At 35.0% G+C, this 13,762-nt stretch overlaps 1 protein-coding gene across 2 annotated transcripts in view; it reads left to right on the forward strand.

Annotated features, from left to right (window-relative positions):
- The window catches only part of ETNK1 (ethanolamine kinase 1), a 63,744-nt gene that overhangs the window by 20,354 nt on the left and 29,628 nt on the right, over positions 1-13,762 (forward strand). Inside the window, exons 2-4 of one of the 2 annotated variants that reach the window (XM_037990260.2) lie at positions 709-968; position 1,098; positions 1,160-5,756. In XM_037990260.2, coding sequence (XP_037846188.1) covers positions 709-968; position 1,098; positions 1,160-1,252 — 354 coding nt within the window. In that variant the 3' untranslated portion in view covers positions 1,253-5,756. Of the gene's footprint in view, positions 1-708; positions 969-1,097; positions 1,099-1,159; positions 5,757-12,120; positions 12,262-13,762 lie in introns of those variants that run through there. The other variant, XM_007967905.3, reaches the window with a different exon arrangement.

Genomic DNA, 13,762 nt, shown 5'->3' on the forward strand with positions numbered 1-13,762 from the left:
TCTCTACTTATCTCTTTTGTCTTTCTGTAAGGTTGTGTTTTTGTTTATAGCCATAGTGGTTAAATTATAATAGTCAAAACTGTTATACCCTGAGTGCATAACACAATGTTTAACGCATGTTATATTAGATAATCTTTAAAATTAATATTTAAAATTGAGTTTTTAGTAAGTTGGAGATTTGCCATAATTAAATTATGGTAGATTATATTTGTATATTTAGTAACAAGTCTATGAATGTTGTTAAGGACTTCTATAAGTAATGAACCATACCAGGAATAGGGCAGTGTTCCCATTCTCAGAGACTTTCCAATCTGTTGGACATAGGAGAGATTCCCTGTATGTGTACACACACACATACACACCCACAGATGTGCAAAGATTGTGATACAAGGTGGACTGTAAGAAATGGCATGTATCAAAAAAGTTATATAGAAATATTGAAGACAGTGAATAATTAACACTTTGGATCAAGGAAGGCATGTTATATGAATTAAGGGCAACATATTAACATTAGTTGTCCCCTTAGTTTAAATATAGAATTAAAATTATAGATGTTAGATAAAATTGTATTCAAAGATGGTTCTTTTATGTTAAGAAGTTGGTGTTTTCTTTAATAAGTATTTAACTCATGATTTTCAATTTATCTCCTGTTCTGTAAAGATAGATAATTCCTTTTTTTCCCCCATTTTTAATTTTTATTTTTGGCAGCTCTTCACAGATGGAATCACAAATAAACTTATTGGCTGTTACGTGGGAAATACCATGGAGGATGTAGTCCTGGTGAGAATTTATGGCAATAAGACTGAGTTATTAGTCGATCGAGATGAGGAAGTAAAGAGTTTTCGAGTGTTGCAGGCTCATGGGTGTGCACCACAGCTCTACTGTACCTTCAATAATGGACTATGCTATGAGTTTATACAAGGCGAAGCATTGGATCCAAAGCATGTCTGCAATCCAGCCATTTTCAGGTACATTTTTTCTGAATTTTTCCTTTTGAAAAATATGGGTATTTAAGTGCATTAAGGAAATATTTTTTAAAATTGCCTTTTCTTTGTTTGAACAACTATTTGGTTAACTTAGAAACTTTCTTTAGCTAGGGTTTTTGTTTTTGTTCTTGTTTTCCCTAAAAAGAAAGAAGTAAATTTCTTTATATCTGCAGTTCTCGTCACTGACTCTTTGCAAAGGAAAAACTACAGGAGCTTTTGGATTAACCAGCTGCAGAGAGTCGAGGCTTCTGCTTAGTTTTTTCTAGTTAGTATTTGAGTTGAAGTGTTATACATTTGTTACTGACAATTGCTTATTACTTAATTATTCAAGTTTTCAGAGTTCTTGCTTAGTAAAATTTTATTAATTTGGTTAACAATTCTTTGTTCTTTAAGTTGTTCATTATTATTGTGCTTTCTATAAAGAATAATGTCATATATGCTTGATCATTTTTCCAAAATTGCCAACTTTAAAAATTCTCTTTCTGCTCCTGAAAACTCTAGAAAATGGCCTTTTTTTTTTTTTTTTTTTTTTTTTTTTTGAGACGGAGTCTCGCTCTATCCTCCTGGCTGGAGGGCAGTGGTGTGACTTCGGCTCACTGCAAGGTCCGCCTCCCGGGTTCACGCCATTCTCCTGCCTCAGCCTCCTGAGTAGCTGGGACTACAGGTGCCCGCAACCGCGCCCGGCTAATTTTTTGTATTTTTAGTAGAGACGGGGTTTCACCATGGTCTCGATCTCCTGACCTTGTGATCCGCCCGCCTCGGCCTCCCAAAGTGCTGGGATTACAGGCGTGAGCCGCTGCGCCCGGCCTAGAAAATGGTCTTGATTGGAAAACAGCAGGTTACTTCATAGGTTAAAGCAGCAGTTCGCAACCATTTTGGTCTCAAGACCTCTTTATAGCTCTTTGAGTCTGAGTGCCCAAAGAGCTTTGTTTTAATATTTGATTAACGTTTATCAATATTTGCCATATTAGATACTAAAACAAATTTTTTAGAATAAAAGAATATCAAATACATGTCCTGTTAGCTGTCATTGTGATGAAATTATCACATATCATGTAACCTCTTGAAAACTACACTGTACACTTGTGAGAGAATGAGAGTGAGAAAGGTAAATAACATCTTGTGAAAATAGTTTCAACTTTACAAAATTCCTGAAAGGGTTTTGGATGGCCAGGGGCTCCCTGATCATAGTTTTAAGAACTGCTAAGTTAATACACTGGTAAAAATGGAATGTACCAGTATCACTTAACTATCGTAAACCTATATCAAATAATATATTAAAATATTTTGGCATAGAAATCTGTTCAAACCCTAGTTTTTAGCCATTACATATATTTTCTTCTTTTACGTGAGTCTGATCTTTAGATGTATTAAGATATTCTGATTAATACATTTGTGTTTACTGTATATCAATTGTTTGGTAGTCTTTAGGCTTGCATGTGTTTATAAATCCTCAATCTGTTCACAGTGGTTGGCAAATACCTATATAACAGCAGTAAAAATGAATAGATGCATAAATTGGATACCCCCCAAGCTGGTTTTGTATATATACAAAAACATATTTCATGAAGTTCCTAGAGAAAGGCCACATGAGTTTCCTTCTAACTAAAGCAGAGAGTAAAACATGATTTATCTTTTTCAGTAACCTCAAATAGAAAAAATAAAATTATTATAGTTTTCGATCAAGAACAGTGAAGGTTTGTCAAGGCCGACTTTGGTATTTGATACAATGTTATAAACATGTTTTCAGTAAAAGTATCCTTTTCTGTGCTTTTTGGTTAGATCTACTTATATATTATTTCTTTCCAAAATGCCAAAGCCTTTGTTTATTTTTCTCTACGTAGATCTTTTTAAAGATATATTTTTTATTGATACATCCTCTACAGATATCCTCCCTCATTATGAATATCAGAGTGGTACTTTTGTTATAATACACAAACCTATATTGATACACCATTATCACCCAAAGTCCACAGTTTACATTAGGTACACCCTTGGTGATGTACATTCTGTGGGTTTGGGCAAATATATAATGCACGTATGCACTGTTAATAGTGTCATACAGAGGAGTTTCACTGCTCTAAAAAAATCCTCTGTGCTCTGCCTATTCATCCCACTTTTCCCCTTAACCAGTGGCAACCCCTGATCTTTTTACTGCTTCCCAGTTTTGCCTTTTTCAGAATGTCATATATTTGGAGTCATTTAATTAAGTAGCCTCATTAGATTGGCTTCTTTGACTTAGTAATATGCATTTGTTTCTTCCATGTCTTTTTATGGCTTATTGGCAGATTTCTTTTCAGGGTGCTGAATAATATTTCATTGGATGTACACCAAATCTATTTTGTTCATTCAACTACTGAAGGGCATTTTGGTTGCTTCCAAGTTTTAGCAACTATGAATTAAGCTGCTATAAGAATCTCTATGCAGATTTTAATGTAGACATACAAATTTTTAACTCCTTTGGGTAAATGCTGATGAGCATGATTGCTGGATTGTATGGTAAGAGTATGTTTAGTTTTGTAATAAACCGCCAAACTTTCCCAGAATGGCTGTGCCATTTTATATTTCCACTAGCGATGACTGAGAGTTGCTGTTGCCCCACATCTTCACCAGCATTTAGTGTTGTAAGAGTTTTGAATTTTGGTCATTCTAATAAATGTATAGGTATCTTATTGTTTTTGTTTGCATTTCCCTGATATGTAATACGGAATATCTTTTCATATGCTTATTTACCCATCTGTGTATCTTTGATGAAATGTCTGATACGGTATTTGGTCCATTTTTAAATTGGGTTGTTTGTGTTCTTATTGCTGAATTTTAAGAGCTGTTTGGTGTATTTTGGATAATAATCCATTATTGGATAGGAGTTTTGCAAATATTTTCTTCCAGTCTGTGCTTTATCTTTTTATTCTCTTGGCAGTGTCTTTTGCAGAGTAGAAAGTTTTCATTTTAATGAAGTCTAGCTTATCTGTTCTTCCTTTCATGGATCATGCCTTTGTTGTCGTTTTTTAAAAGTTATTGCCAAATCCAGGGTCATCTACATTTTCTCCTATGTTATCTTCTCACAGAGTTTTAGTTTTGGATTTTACATTTAGGTCTGTAATCAATTTTGACAAAATTTTAATGAAGGTATAAAGTATATGTCTAGATTCATGTTTTTGCATGTGAAGGTCCAGTTGTTCAGCACAATTTATTGAAAAGTCTGTCTTTTCTCCATTTTATTTCCTTTGCTCCTTTTCAAAAATCAGTTAACTATTTATGTGGGTCTATTTCTGAGTTCTGTATTCTGTTTCTTCATCTGTTTGTCTAATCTTTTGCAGATATCACACTACCTTAATTACTGTAACTTTATAGTAAGTCTTGAAGTCAGGTAGTGTTAGTCCTCCAACTTGTTCTTCTCTTTCAATATTGTGTTGGCTATTCTGGGCCTTTTGCCTCTCTATAAAAACTTTATTTTTTACATTTTAAAATTGACTTTTTAAGAATTTATTTTTAATTGACAAATAATAATTGTGTATATTTGAGATACAGTATTCATGTAAACTTTAGAATCAGTTTTTCGATATCACAAAATAACTTGCTGGGATTTTGGTAGGAATTGCGCTGAATCTGTAGATCAAATTGGGAAGAACTGACATCTTGGCAGTATTGAGTCTTTTTATCCATGAACATGGAATATCTCTTATTTAGTTATTTGCTTTCTTTTATCATAGTTTTATCATCTTCCTCATATAGATCTTGTACATAGTTTGTTAGATTTATACCTAAGTATTTTATTTTTGGGGGTGCTACTGTAAAAGGAGTGCATATTATTTTCAAATTTCACTATTCATTACTGGTATGTAGGAAAGCAATTGACTTTCATATATATATATTTTTTTATCCTGCAAGCTTGCTATAATTGCTTATTCCAGGAGGTTTTTTTGATCCATTCTTTTAGATTTCCTCCGTAGAAAATCATGTTGTCTGCAAACAAAGACAGTTTTATTTTTTTTTTCTTGCCTCTTATTTTTTTTTTTCTTGTCTTAATGCATTAGCTAGAACTTTCAGTACAGTATTAAGAAGGATTGGTTAAAAAGTGACGTTCTTTCTTTATTCCTGATCTCAGTGGGAAATCTTCAAATTATTTGTCATTAAGTAGGATGTTAGCTGTAGTTTTTTTGTAGATATTCTTTATCAGATTGAAGATACTGTCTCTTTATTCCTGGTTTGCTGAGGTTTTATGATAATGGGTGCTGGATTTTGCAAAGTGCTTTTTCTGCACATGTTGATAGGTTCGTGTGATTTTTCTGTTTTAGTCTGTTAATGTAATGGATTACATTAATTAATTTTCAAATATTGAACCAGCCTTGTATACCTGAGATAATCCCACTTGGTCACAGTGTATAGTTTATTTTTATACATTGTTGGATTTGATTTGCTTATGTTTTGTGTCAGCAAATATATAAAAAAGAAACATTTAAAAATAATGTTTTAAATAAATAGGAAATACAAAAATGTAGTGTTTTCTGTTGTATATGATATTTGCTAATAGAAAACAATTGAGGTACACTTGATTAAAGTGTTTTTAAGAACTCTTCTTTTTCAATGAGCATTTTATTTAGTTAATAAAAATTTGATTTGTTTATAGTTGTTCTGAAAAAATTTGATTGTGGTAAGTACAACATAAAATTTACCATTGAAGCAGCATTTTTATCTGGGGTAATACCTGAGGTTGGTTGTCTCACAGCTACAGAAAACTAGGATGCAGACAACCAGAGTGAGATTAAGAGCGCAAGTTTAATAGGCAAAAGAAAGAGAAGAGCTCTCTGTGCAGAGAGGAGTCCCAGAGAAAATGGGTTGCCAGTTCTGTGCTGAAACGCATGGGATTTTATAGATTAACTGGAGGAGGCAGTGTTTGATTTGCACAGGGCACGAAAGATTGGTTGGACCAGGTGTGCCTTTTGCATAAAGCGTGTAGAAGCTGGTGGCCCCACTTTAATCTTTTATTATGCAGATGATTCTCTACCTGGCCAGTGCCATGTTGCCTGCTTCTTTTACTGGACACATGATGACAAAGAAAAGGAAAGATGGAGGCTCCATGTTGAATATACCTGGCTTCCAGGTAGCCCTTTTCTATTGGCACAGCTGCCGGCATTTACCCATGCAAGCTTCTAGCTTGCTTATCTATGTCTGCAGCTTGAATTTTCAGGCCACTCTTTGTTAGAAGTGATTTGGGGGCTGCTTTCTATTAAAAGGGAGCCCTTACCGATAACTCCTTTACCTTCACTATCTGCCTAAATAATTTCTTCCTGGCTCCTGTGTCACCATCTTAACCGTTTTTTAACATGTACAGCTCAGTAGTGTTACTGCATTCACATGGTTGTGCAACTAATTTCCTGAAAAAAAATTTTTTTTATCTTGTAAAATTGCAATTCTATCTTTTTTTTTTTGAGACAGAGTCTTGCCATGTCGGCCAGGCTGGAGTACAGTGGTGCAATCTCGGCTCACTGCAACCTCTGCCTTCCAGTTTCAAGCGATTCTTCTGCCTCAGCCTCCCAAGTAACTGGGACTACAGGTGCTCACCACCTCACCCTGCCAATTATTGTATTTTTTAGTGCCCACCACCTCGCCCTACCAATTATTGTATTTTTTAGTGCCCACCACCTCGTCCTGCCAATTATTTTATTTTTTAGTAGAGACGGGGTTTCACCATGTTGGCCAGGCTGGTCTCAAACTCCAGACCTCAGGTGATCTGCCCACCTTGGCCTCCCAAAGTGCTGGGATTATAGGCGTGAGCCACCAGGCCTGGCCGATTCTATGCTTTTTAAACAACAAATCTTCCTTCCTTCCTCTAGCCCCTGGCAACCATCATCTATCTACCTTCTATCCCTAGGAATTTGACTACTTAGGTACATCATGTTAGTGGAATCATGTAATGTTTGTCTTTTTGTGGCTGGCTTATTTCACTTAGCATGAACACTTCAAGATTCATCTATGTTGTGTAGCATGTGTCAGAATTTTCTTTTTTTTCAAGGCTTAATCATATTCCTTTGTATTTATATACTACATTTTGTTTATTCATCCATGGATGTATACTTGGGCTAATCAGTTTTGGCTATTGTGAATAATGTTGCTGCGAACATGAATATGTAAATATGTTTTTGATATCCTGCATTCAGTTCTTTTGGATAAATGCCCAGAAGTGAAATTGCTAGATCATATGGTAATTCTGGTTTTAATTATTTGAGGAACCACCATACTGTTTTCTGTAATAGCTGTAGCGTTTTATATTCCCATCAACAGTGCACAAGGGCACCAATTTCTTTACATTCTTACCAACAGTTACTTTATTTTTTATAGTAGCCATTCTAATGGATATGAGGTGGTATCATATTGTGCTTTTGATTTGCATTTGCCTAATGAGTAGTAATGTTGAACATATGCTTATTGACCATTTGTTTACTTTTTCTGGAGAATCACCTATTCAGGTCCTTTGCCTATTTTTTCATGGGGTTATTTATTATTTTTTGTTGTTGAATTGTGGGAGTTTGTTACATGTTCTGAATGTTAACTCCCTGTTAAATACATGATTTCCAAATATTTTATCTTATTCTGCAGGTTGCTTTTTCAGTCTTTTGATTGTGTCCTTTGGTGCATAGTTTTTAATTTTGATGTGGTAGAGTTTATTTTTACTTTTGTTGCCTGTGCTTTTGGTGTCATATCCAAGATATCAGTGCCAAATATCCAGTGTCATGAAGCTTTACCCCTGTTTTCTCATGAGCGTTTTAATACTTTTAGTTCTTACGTTTAGATCTTTGGTCCATCCTGAGTTAGTTTTCGTATATGGTATATGGTGTGAGGAAAGGGTCCAGCTTCATTCTTTTTCATGTGGATGTCTAGTTTTCCCAGTACGATTTGTTGTCCTTTCCTCATTGTTCTTCTCTTCCCATTGTTGTCCTTTCCTCATTTAAGGTTCTTGGCACCCTTGTTGAGTACTGTTTGACTGTATAATTGTGGATTTGTTTCTGGGTTCTCTGCTCGATTCCATTTATCTATATGTTTTTCTTTGTGACAGCATCGTACTGTTTTGATTACAGTAGCTTTGTGTAATAAGTTGAAATCAGGAAGTGTAAGACTTCCAGCTTTACTCTTTTTCAGTGTCATGGACTCTCAGGTCCCTTGAGAGTCCGTGAATTTTAGGATAGATTTTTCTGTTTCTGCAAAAATTGCCTTTGGGATTTTGATAGAGATTGTGCTGAATCTGTGGATCACTTTTGGTGGTATTGAAATATTAACAATGTTGTTTTCCAATCCATGAACATGGGGTGTCTTTCTGTGTATTTGTATATTTAATTTTTTTCAGCAGTGTTTTATTATTTTCAATTTACAAGTCTTTCACCTCCTCAATTATGGTTATTCCTGAGTGTTTATTTCTTTTTGATACTATTGTAAATGGAATTCTTTTCTTAATTTCTTTTCTGGATTGTTCATTGTTAATGGTGTAGAAGTGCAACTGATTTTTCTGTGTTGATTTTCTGTTCTGCAGCTTTGCTGAATTCGATTTTTAGTAAAAACTGTTAATTTTCTTAAAAATCATTCTTTAAAATTTTCATGCTTTGTTCAGTCCTTATTTATTAAAAATTTTAGATGAGTATGGAACTTGTGATTAGGTCATAATTTTTTAAAATCTCTTCAAGAAGCCTAGTTTTTAAGTATATATAGGTGGCTGCCACGGTACAATCGAAGTATACTTATTTCCATGAGAAGATTTGTATTGTAAATCAGCTGCCTTCCTTTCTGCTATGATCTGAATATTTGTATCCCCTCAAAAACCTTTTGTTCAGACCTGATTCCAATGAAATAGTATTAAGAAGTGTGTCCCTTTGGCAGTATTAGTCATGGGGGTGGAGCTCTCATGAATGGCATTAATGCCCTTATAAGAGAGACCCAAAGAAATTTGCTTGCCCCTTCTACCATGCGAAAACGCAGCAAGAAGGTGCCATCTGTGAGGAACAGAACTGTGAGAAAGAAATTTATGTCATTTATAAGCTACCTTGTTTATGGCATTTTTGTTAAAGCAGCCTGAAAGGACTAAGACACTTTACATGTTAATTGTGTTATATAAAAGATAAAAAAGACCAGTAATTTTGAGACCTGTAGATACTGGCTTGAATTCTGGAGTGTGAGAAGAAGGTGATATGGCTTTATTATCAAAGAATAGGCAATATTTTAAGTGGATGCTCATTTGGTGTTTGTGTAAGAAAACCTTTTTGTTACAATTATTAGTACGTGAGATTATTAAAAATCCAAAATAGATTTTAATCCACCTGACATTTCAGTTACTATCAGCTGAGTAACTGGACAACTTCTAACATTACGTTTTTTTAGTACACAGAAAATTCAAGTAATTTAAAAACTGCTTGAGATTAATCTTGAAATATATATTTGCTCTGGAATGACCATATTGCAGCATGATTCTCATGAACTTCAAATACTTTATTTAAAAAACAACTTGAGGCAGCAAAAGTATTATAGTTGTCTGACTTTATCCGTGTGATGTGCAGGGCCTCCTTGTCTCCTGATCTCAGTAAGCTTACACTGATCGTTTCAGATCAGAAGAGCAGAAACGGCTTAGTTCTAAAGGGACTGTTGGGAAAACATTTCCAAATAACTGCAGCACTTGGATGACTACTTCCGTGAGTTTTGCTTATTCACTGAAAGCAGAACTACTGTGCCGAGCCCTCCAGTGACATGGGCCTTCTGCTCTCCCAGACATTTGCCTCTCTTCACATCTGCTCTGAATCCAGCATGGAGCAGACGAGGAAGTCATGGAGTTCTGTCAGTTCCAGCACGTGTGTCCCCTTTGCAAAAAGGAAAATTACGTTTTGTAAGAGACCCCAAATCAAGGTCTCATATAAACCCTGGGATAAAACTGTTAGAAATAATATTATTATTCATTTATTTTTTAAAAATCACAGCAAATAAAGTTTGTTAGAGTTAAATACGTGTGACCCCCTCCTAAATCATCTGTTTCATTTCTTTAGTAAATATTTCTAAGACATAATATTCTGTTGACACAGATCGCCCCTTGTGTTTCATGTAACACAGATTGTATCTTTCTTCAAGCTTTTTGTTTCCCTCTCTTCTCTGAAGTTTTAAAACCAGTTTTAACTGGCTTAAAGTGTGTGTGTCGGTGTGTGCATGCGTGTACATGCATGCATTTGCACTTTCCTTTGTTTTGATTTTATCATCACCTGGCCTTTTCATCAAGTTGCCTGGTGCTTAAGTACCACAGTTCATTTGGGCTTAGCTTTCTGTGTATATATGCGACTGATATAAAAATAATTTGTTTTCTGTATTCTTGTGGACATGAGTTTATGGTCTTAGGGAGGGTCATTCAAAATGATTTAGTTTATAAAAGTAAATATTTATTCATTTGAGAGGTATGAACCAGAGTACACATATATAAAAAGGTTATGGATTTTAATATGTTAATAACATATTAGATTAAAGATGAGACTAATACTGTTGATTGAGGATGATAATTTGACAATTTACAGTGACATAAAGGAGAAGGAATTTATTGGTACTTGTAATTGCGAATACTGAGTTCAAACATGGGGTAAATCCAGGGACTGTAACAGTGTCATTAGGAATATCACTTTATTCTGTTTATTCTTTTACCTTTTTTTTTTCTTGCAAACTTTCCTTAGGATTCTCCATAATAATATCAGTTGGTTTCTCTGACCGGTTTAACCACCCCAGGGGGAAAATTTTCCTAATTTTCTAATAGCTTCAACAAAAGTGAGATCAAGTCTCTGGCTTGGCTTGGGTAATATGTGCTGAACCAACCTGAATGATAGAATGCTCTGAGCAAGTCAGGGTCATATGTTCACTCACTATTGAAGTGAGTGATGGACATGGGATGCAGTTAGGGTTGAAATCAGTTCTGTAGTAATGACATGAACTAAAAGTAAGAGGGACAGAAGTTTCTCCAAAGGAAAATCAGGACTCTTTAGTTACTAGGAATGAAACAAAAACAAAAATATTCACAATAATATAGAAATGTAATATTAAACGTGTTATTTAAGGATTGATATAATGCTAGATTCTCTGTGGGCCTCAAGTGGTTTTCAAATGTTTTTACATATTAAAATGACTTGGGAAGGTTTTAAATATCTCAGTGTCCTGGCTGCACACCAGGCCAGTTAAATCAGAATTTCATTAGTTCCTGTGTAATTAATTTGTTTTGAAGTTCCTTAGGAAAATCATGCTAACAAGAACTAGGTAGACAGAGCTGGTAGAGCCGAGGTTCGAAAAGACAGATTTCAGGGGACAGAGAAGTTCACATGGGAGAAGCAGGATCCAATGGAGAGAACAGAGGGGCCTCAAAGAGAGACAGAAAGAAGGACCTCCAGCCTAGGAGGTACCTTTCAAATTTGAAGCCTGGGACTCAAATCTAGTTTCAGAGAGTACACTCAAAATCTTAAGTATTAAAGTTCTTACCAGCTTCAATGGATATTCAGTGGTTCAGGAATCTGACTCACCAATGGATCCCCATCAGTCAGTCAGAAGTGAATTCAAATGTACAAACATAGGGTCCTGGGTCCAGTGATGAATCTGATTCTGAGTCACAGCACCATAACTGTTAAAGAAAAAATTATTAGTGATACTTGCTAAAGCATGATAAGGCCGACTTTCTTCAGAATCATTGAGTTACAGGTATAGGGACCACAGCAGTGGGATTTTGGAATTGGAGAAGAGAGACTGGGCCCAACTCCAAATGCAGCATGGGCAAGTAGGAATGTATATCCAAGGAGCAGGGTAGGAGTTGGTGGGTGGAAGATTAAGAGTAACATCAGAGTAAGGGGTTTCTGGGTAAAACAACCTAATGGTTCTTGCTGAAGATGGCCAGAGTAATTAATTTGGGGAATGGTGAAGGATAAGCAACCTGATCAGATATCAAGGGTGGGAATACTCTCGCTAAACGGACTCAGGATTCTTGCTAAAACTGGTTTTAACAACAGGGAGCACAGTTAGGTCTACCAGAAGATTCAGGAGACTGACTAAAGTTTCATCAAGAATCTTTGTCAGTAGACTTGACCTTTTTGATACTTAAGTTTTTCTTTTTATGCGGTTTTGTTTTAAACAGGCTAATAGCTCGTCAGCTTGCTAAAATCCATGCTATCCATGCACACAATGGCTGGATCCCCAAATCTAATCTTTGGCTAAAGATGGGAAAGTATTTCTCTCTCATTCCCACAGGATTTGCAGATGAAGACATTAATAAAAGGTAAAATTATTTTTACATTTGAAATTATGTTTTATGTTGCTTTGCTCTATGATAGGGTTTCAAAGGTAATTGTAAAGTTTCATTGTATAAAATCAGGTTTTCTTTCTTTGCATTGAAGTAAAATAAGCATTGATTCTTTGGCTGTCAGATGGCACTACAGAAAAAACTGCCTCTCTATCCCCCTCAGTGTCCCCTTCCAAAAAATATGCCCTACAACAGCAAGGGGCAGAGGTGGAAGTAGGGGAACACCATTTAAAAATAAAAAGGTAGGTGGTAATGGTGAAGCAAGATTTTTCTTGACTTTTTAAGATACTGCAGAATTGAGAGGCAAGTCTAGTATTATATAGAATAAGAGCACAAGAGCCTGGAGCCAAACAGATTAAATCTCAGTCCTACTGGTTAACATTTCTGTTGTGTAACTCACTCAACTAGGGAACTTACCTGTTTTCTTATCTATAAAATGGAAATTACAGTAGTAGTGTATTAACCCTAGAGAGGTTTTGTGAAGATCGAGATAGTATATGTAAAGGTCTTTATAACAGTGCCTGGTCATCACGTAAGTGTTGAGGTAGCTGCTGTTTTAAAAATTATTGTTGTTATTCAAAGAAGGTTATTAGAGTTGTATTTCTTTCCTAGGCTCTCCAAGGTTTATTTTAAATCCTTAAGGTTAATGATTCTTTGGAAAAGCTGGAGGTGTACTATGATAAATAATAGGAAGAAAACCCTTTCCCCAGTAGAAAATAATACAGCTAGAACATAAAACACAATTAAAATATTAAATACATTTTGTATTTCTTTTATTCCATTTTGTTTGTTCATAATTATAAGTTTTATAATCCTTTGAATCCCACAATTTTCATTCAACACGACCTTTAAAAAAAAAAAAAAAAAAAAAGCACCGCATTTTTGACCACTCATACCATTTTGAAAAGAGCATATGAGGACTACTTGTGGAAGTTGTATGTAGAGAAGAATACAGTAGTGGGGAAAATATAGGTAGAAACCACCTGAACAGGCAAATTAAGTAATGTAAAAAGAATCTGTATTTGTACTGTTAATGGAGAAGCAAGGAGTAATTCGAGAGACTTTGGAGAAAGAATCAAGATGTCATCAAGTATTAAGGGAAGGAGGGAAGGAGTATAGCTGTTTTGTAAGCCTGATTGGTGCTATTGAGGAATGAGTGGTAGCAGCCAATTTTGTTTCCTTTGATTTTTTAAATTAAATTAATACTAGTGTAGATAATAATCAGTATAGATGAGGACAGGACAAAAAGCCACGATTTCTAGTCCAGCTCACTATGCTGCCTCCCACCCTTCAGTCTCACTACTCTGTGGCGATTTCTGTAATAGTTCTGTTTTTAACATAACTGGATTATATAAAGATAACTTTATTTTTTATCAACTTTTATAGACAGTAATCTTTTGACTTTTCTGAGAATTTAGATTTATATTGCATTTACCCTTTCAACCTTGAAATACATATTTTTAATTTTTAAAATAGT

Source organism: Chlorocebus sabaeus, chromosome 11 (assembly GCF_047675955.1).
Source record: "Chlorocebus sabaeus isolate Y175 chromosome 11, mChlSab1.0.hap1, whole genome shotgun sequence".
Classification (NCBI taxonomy): Eukaryota; Metazoa; Chordata; class Mammalia; order Primates; family Cercopithecidae; genus Chlorocebus; species Chlorocebus sabaeus.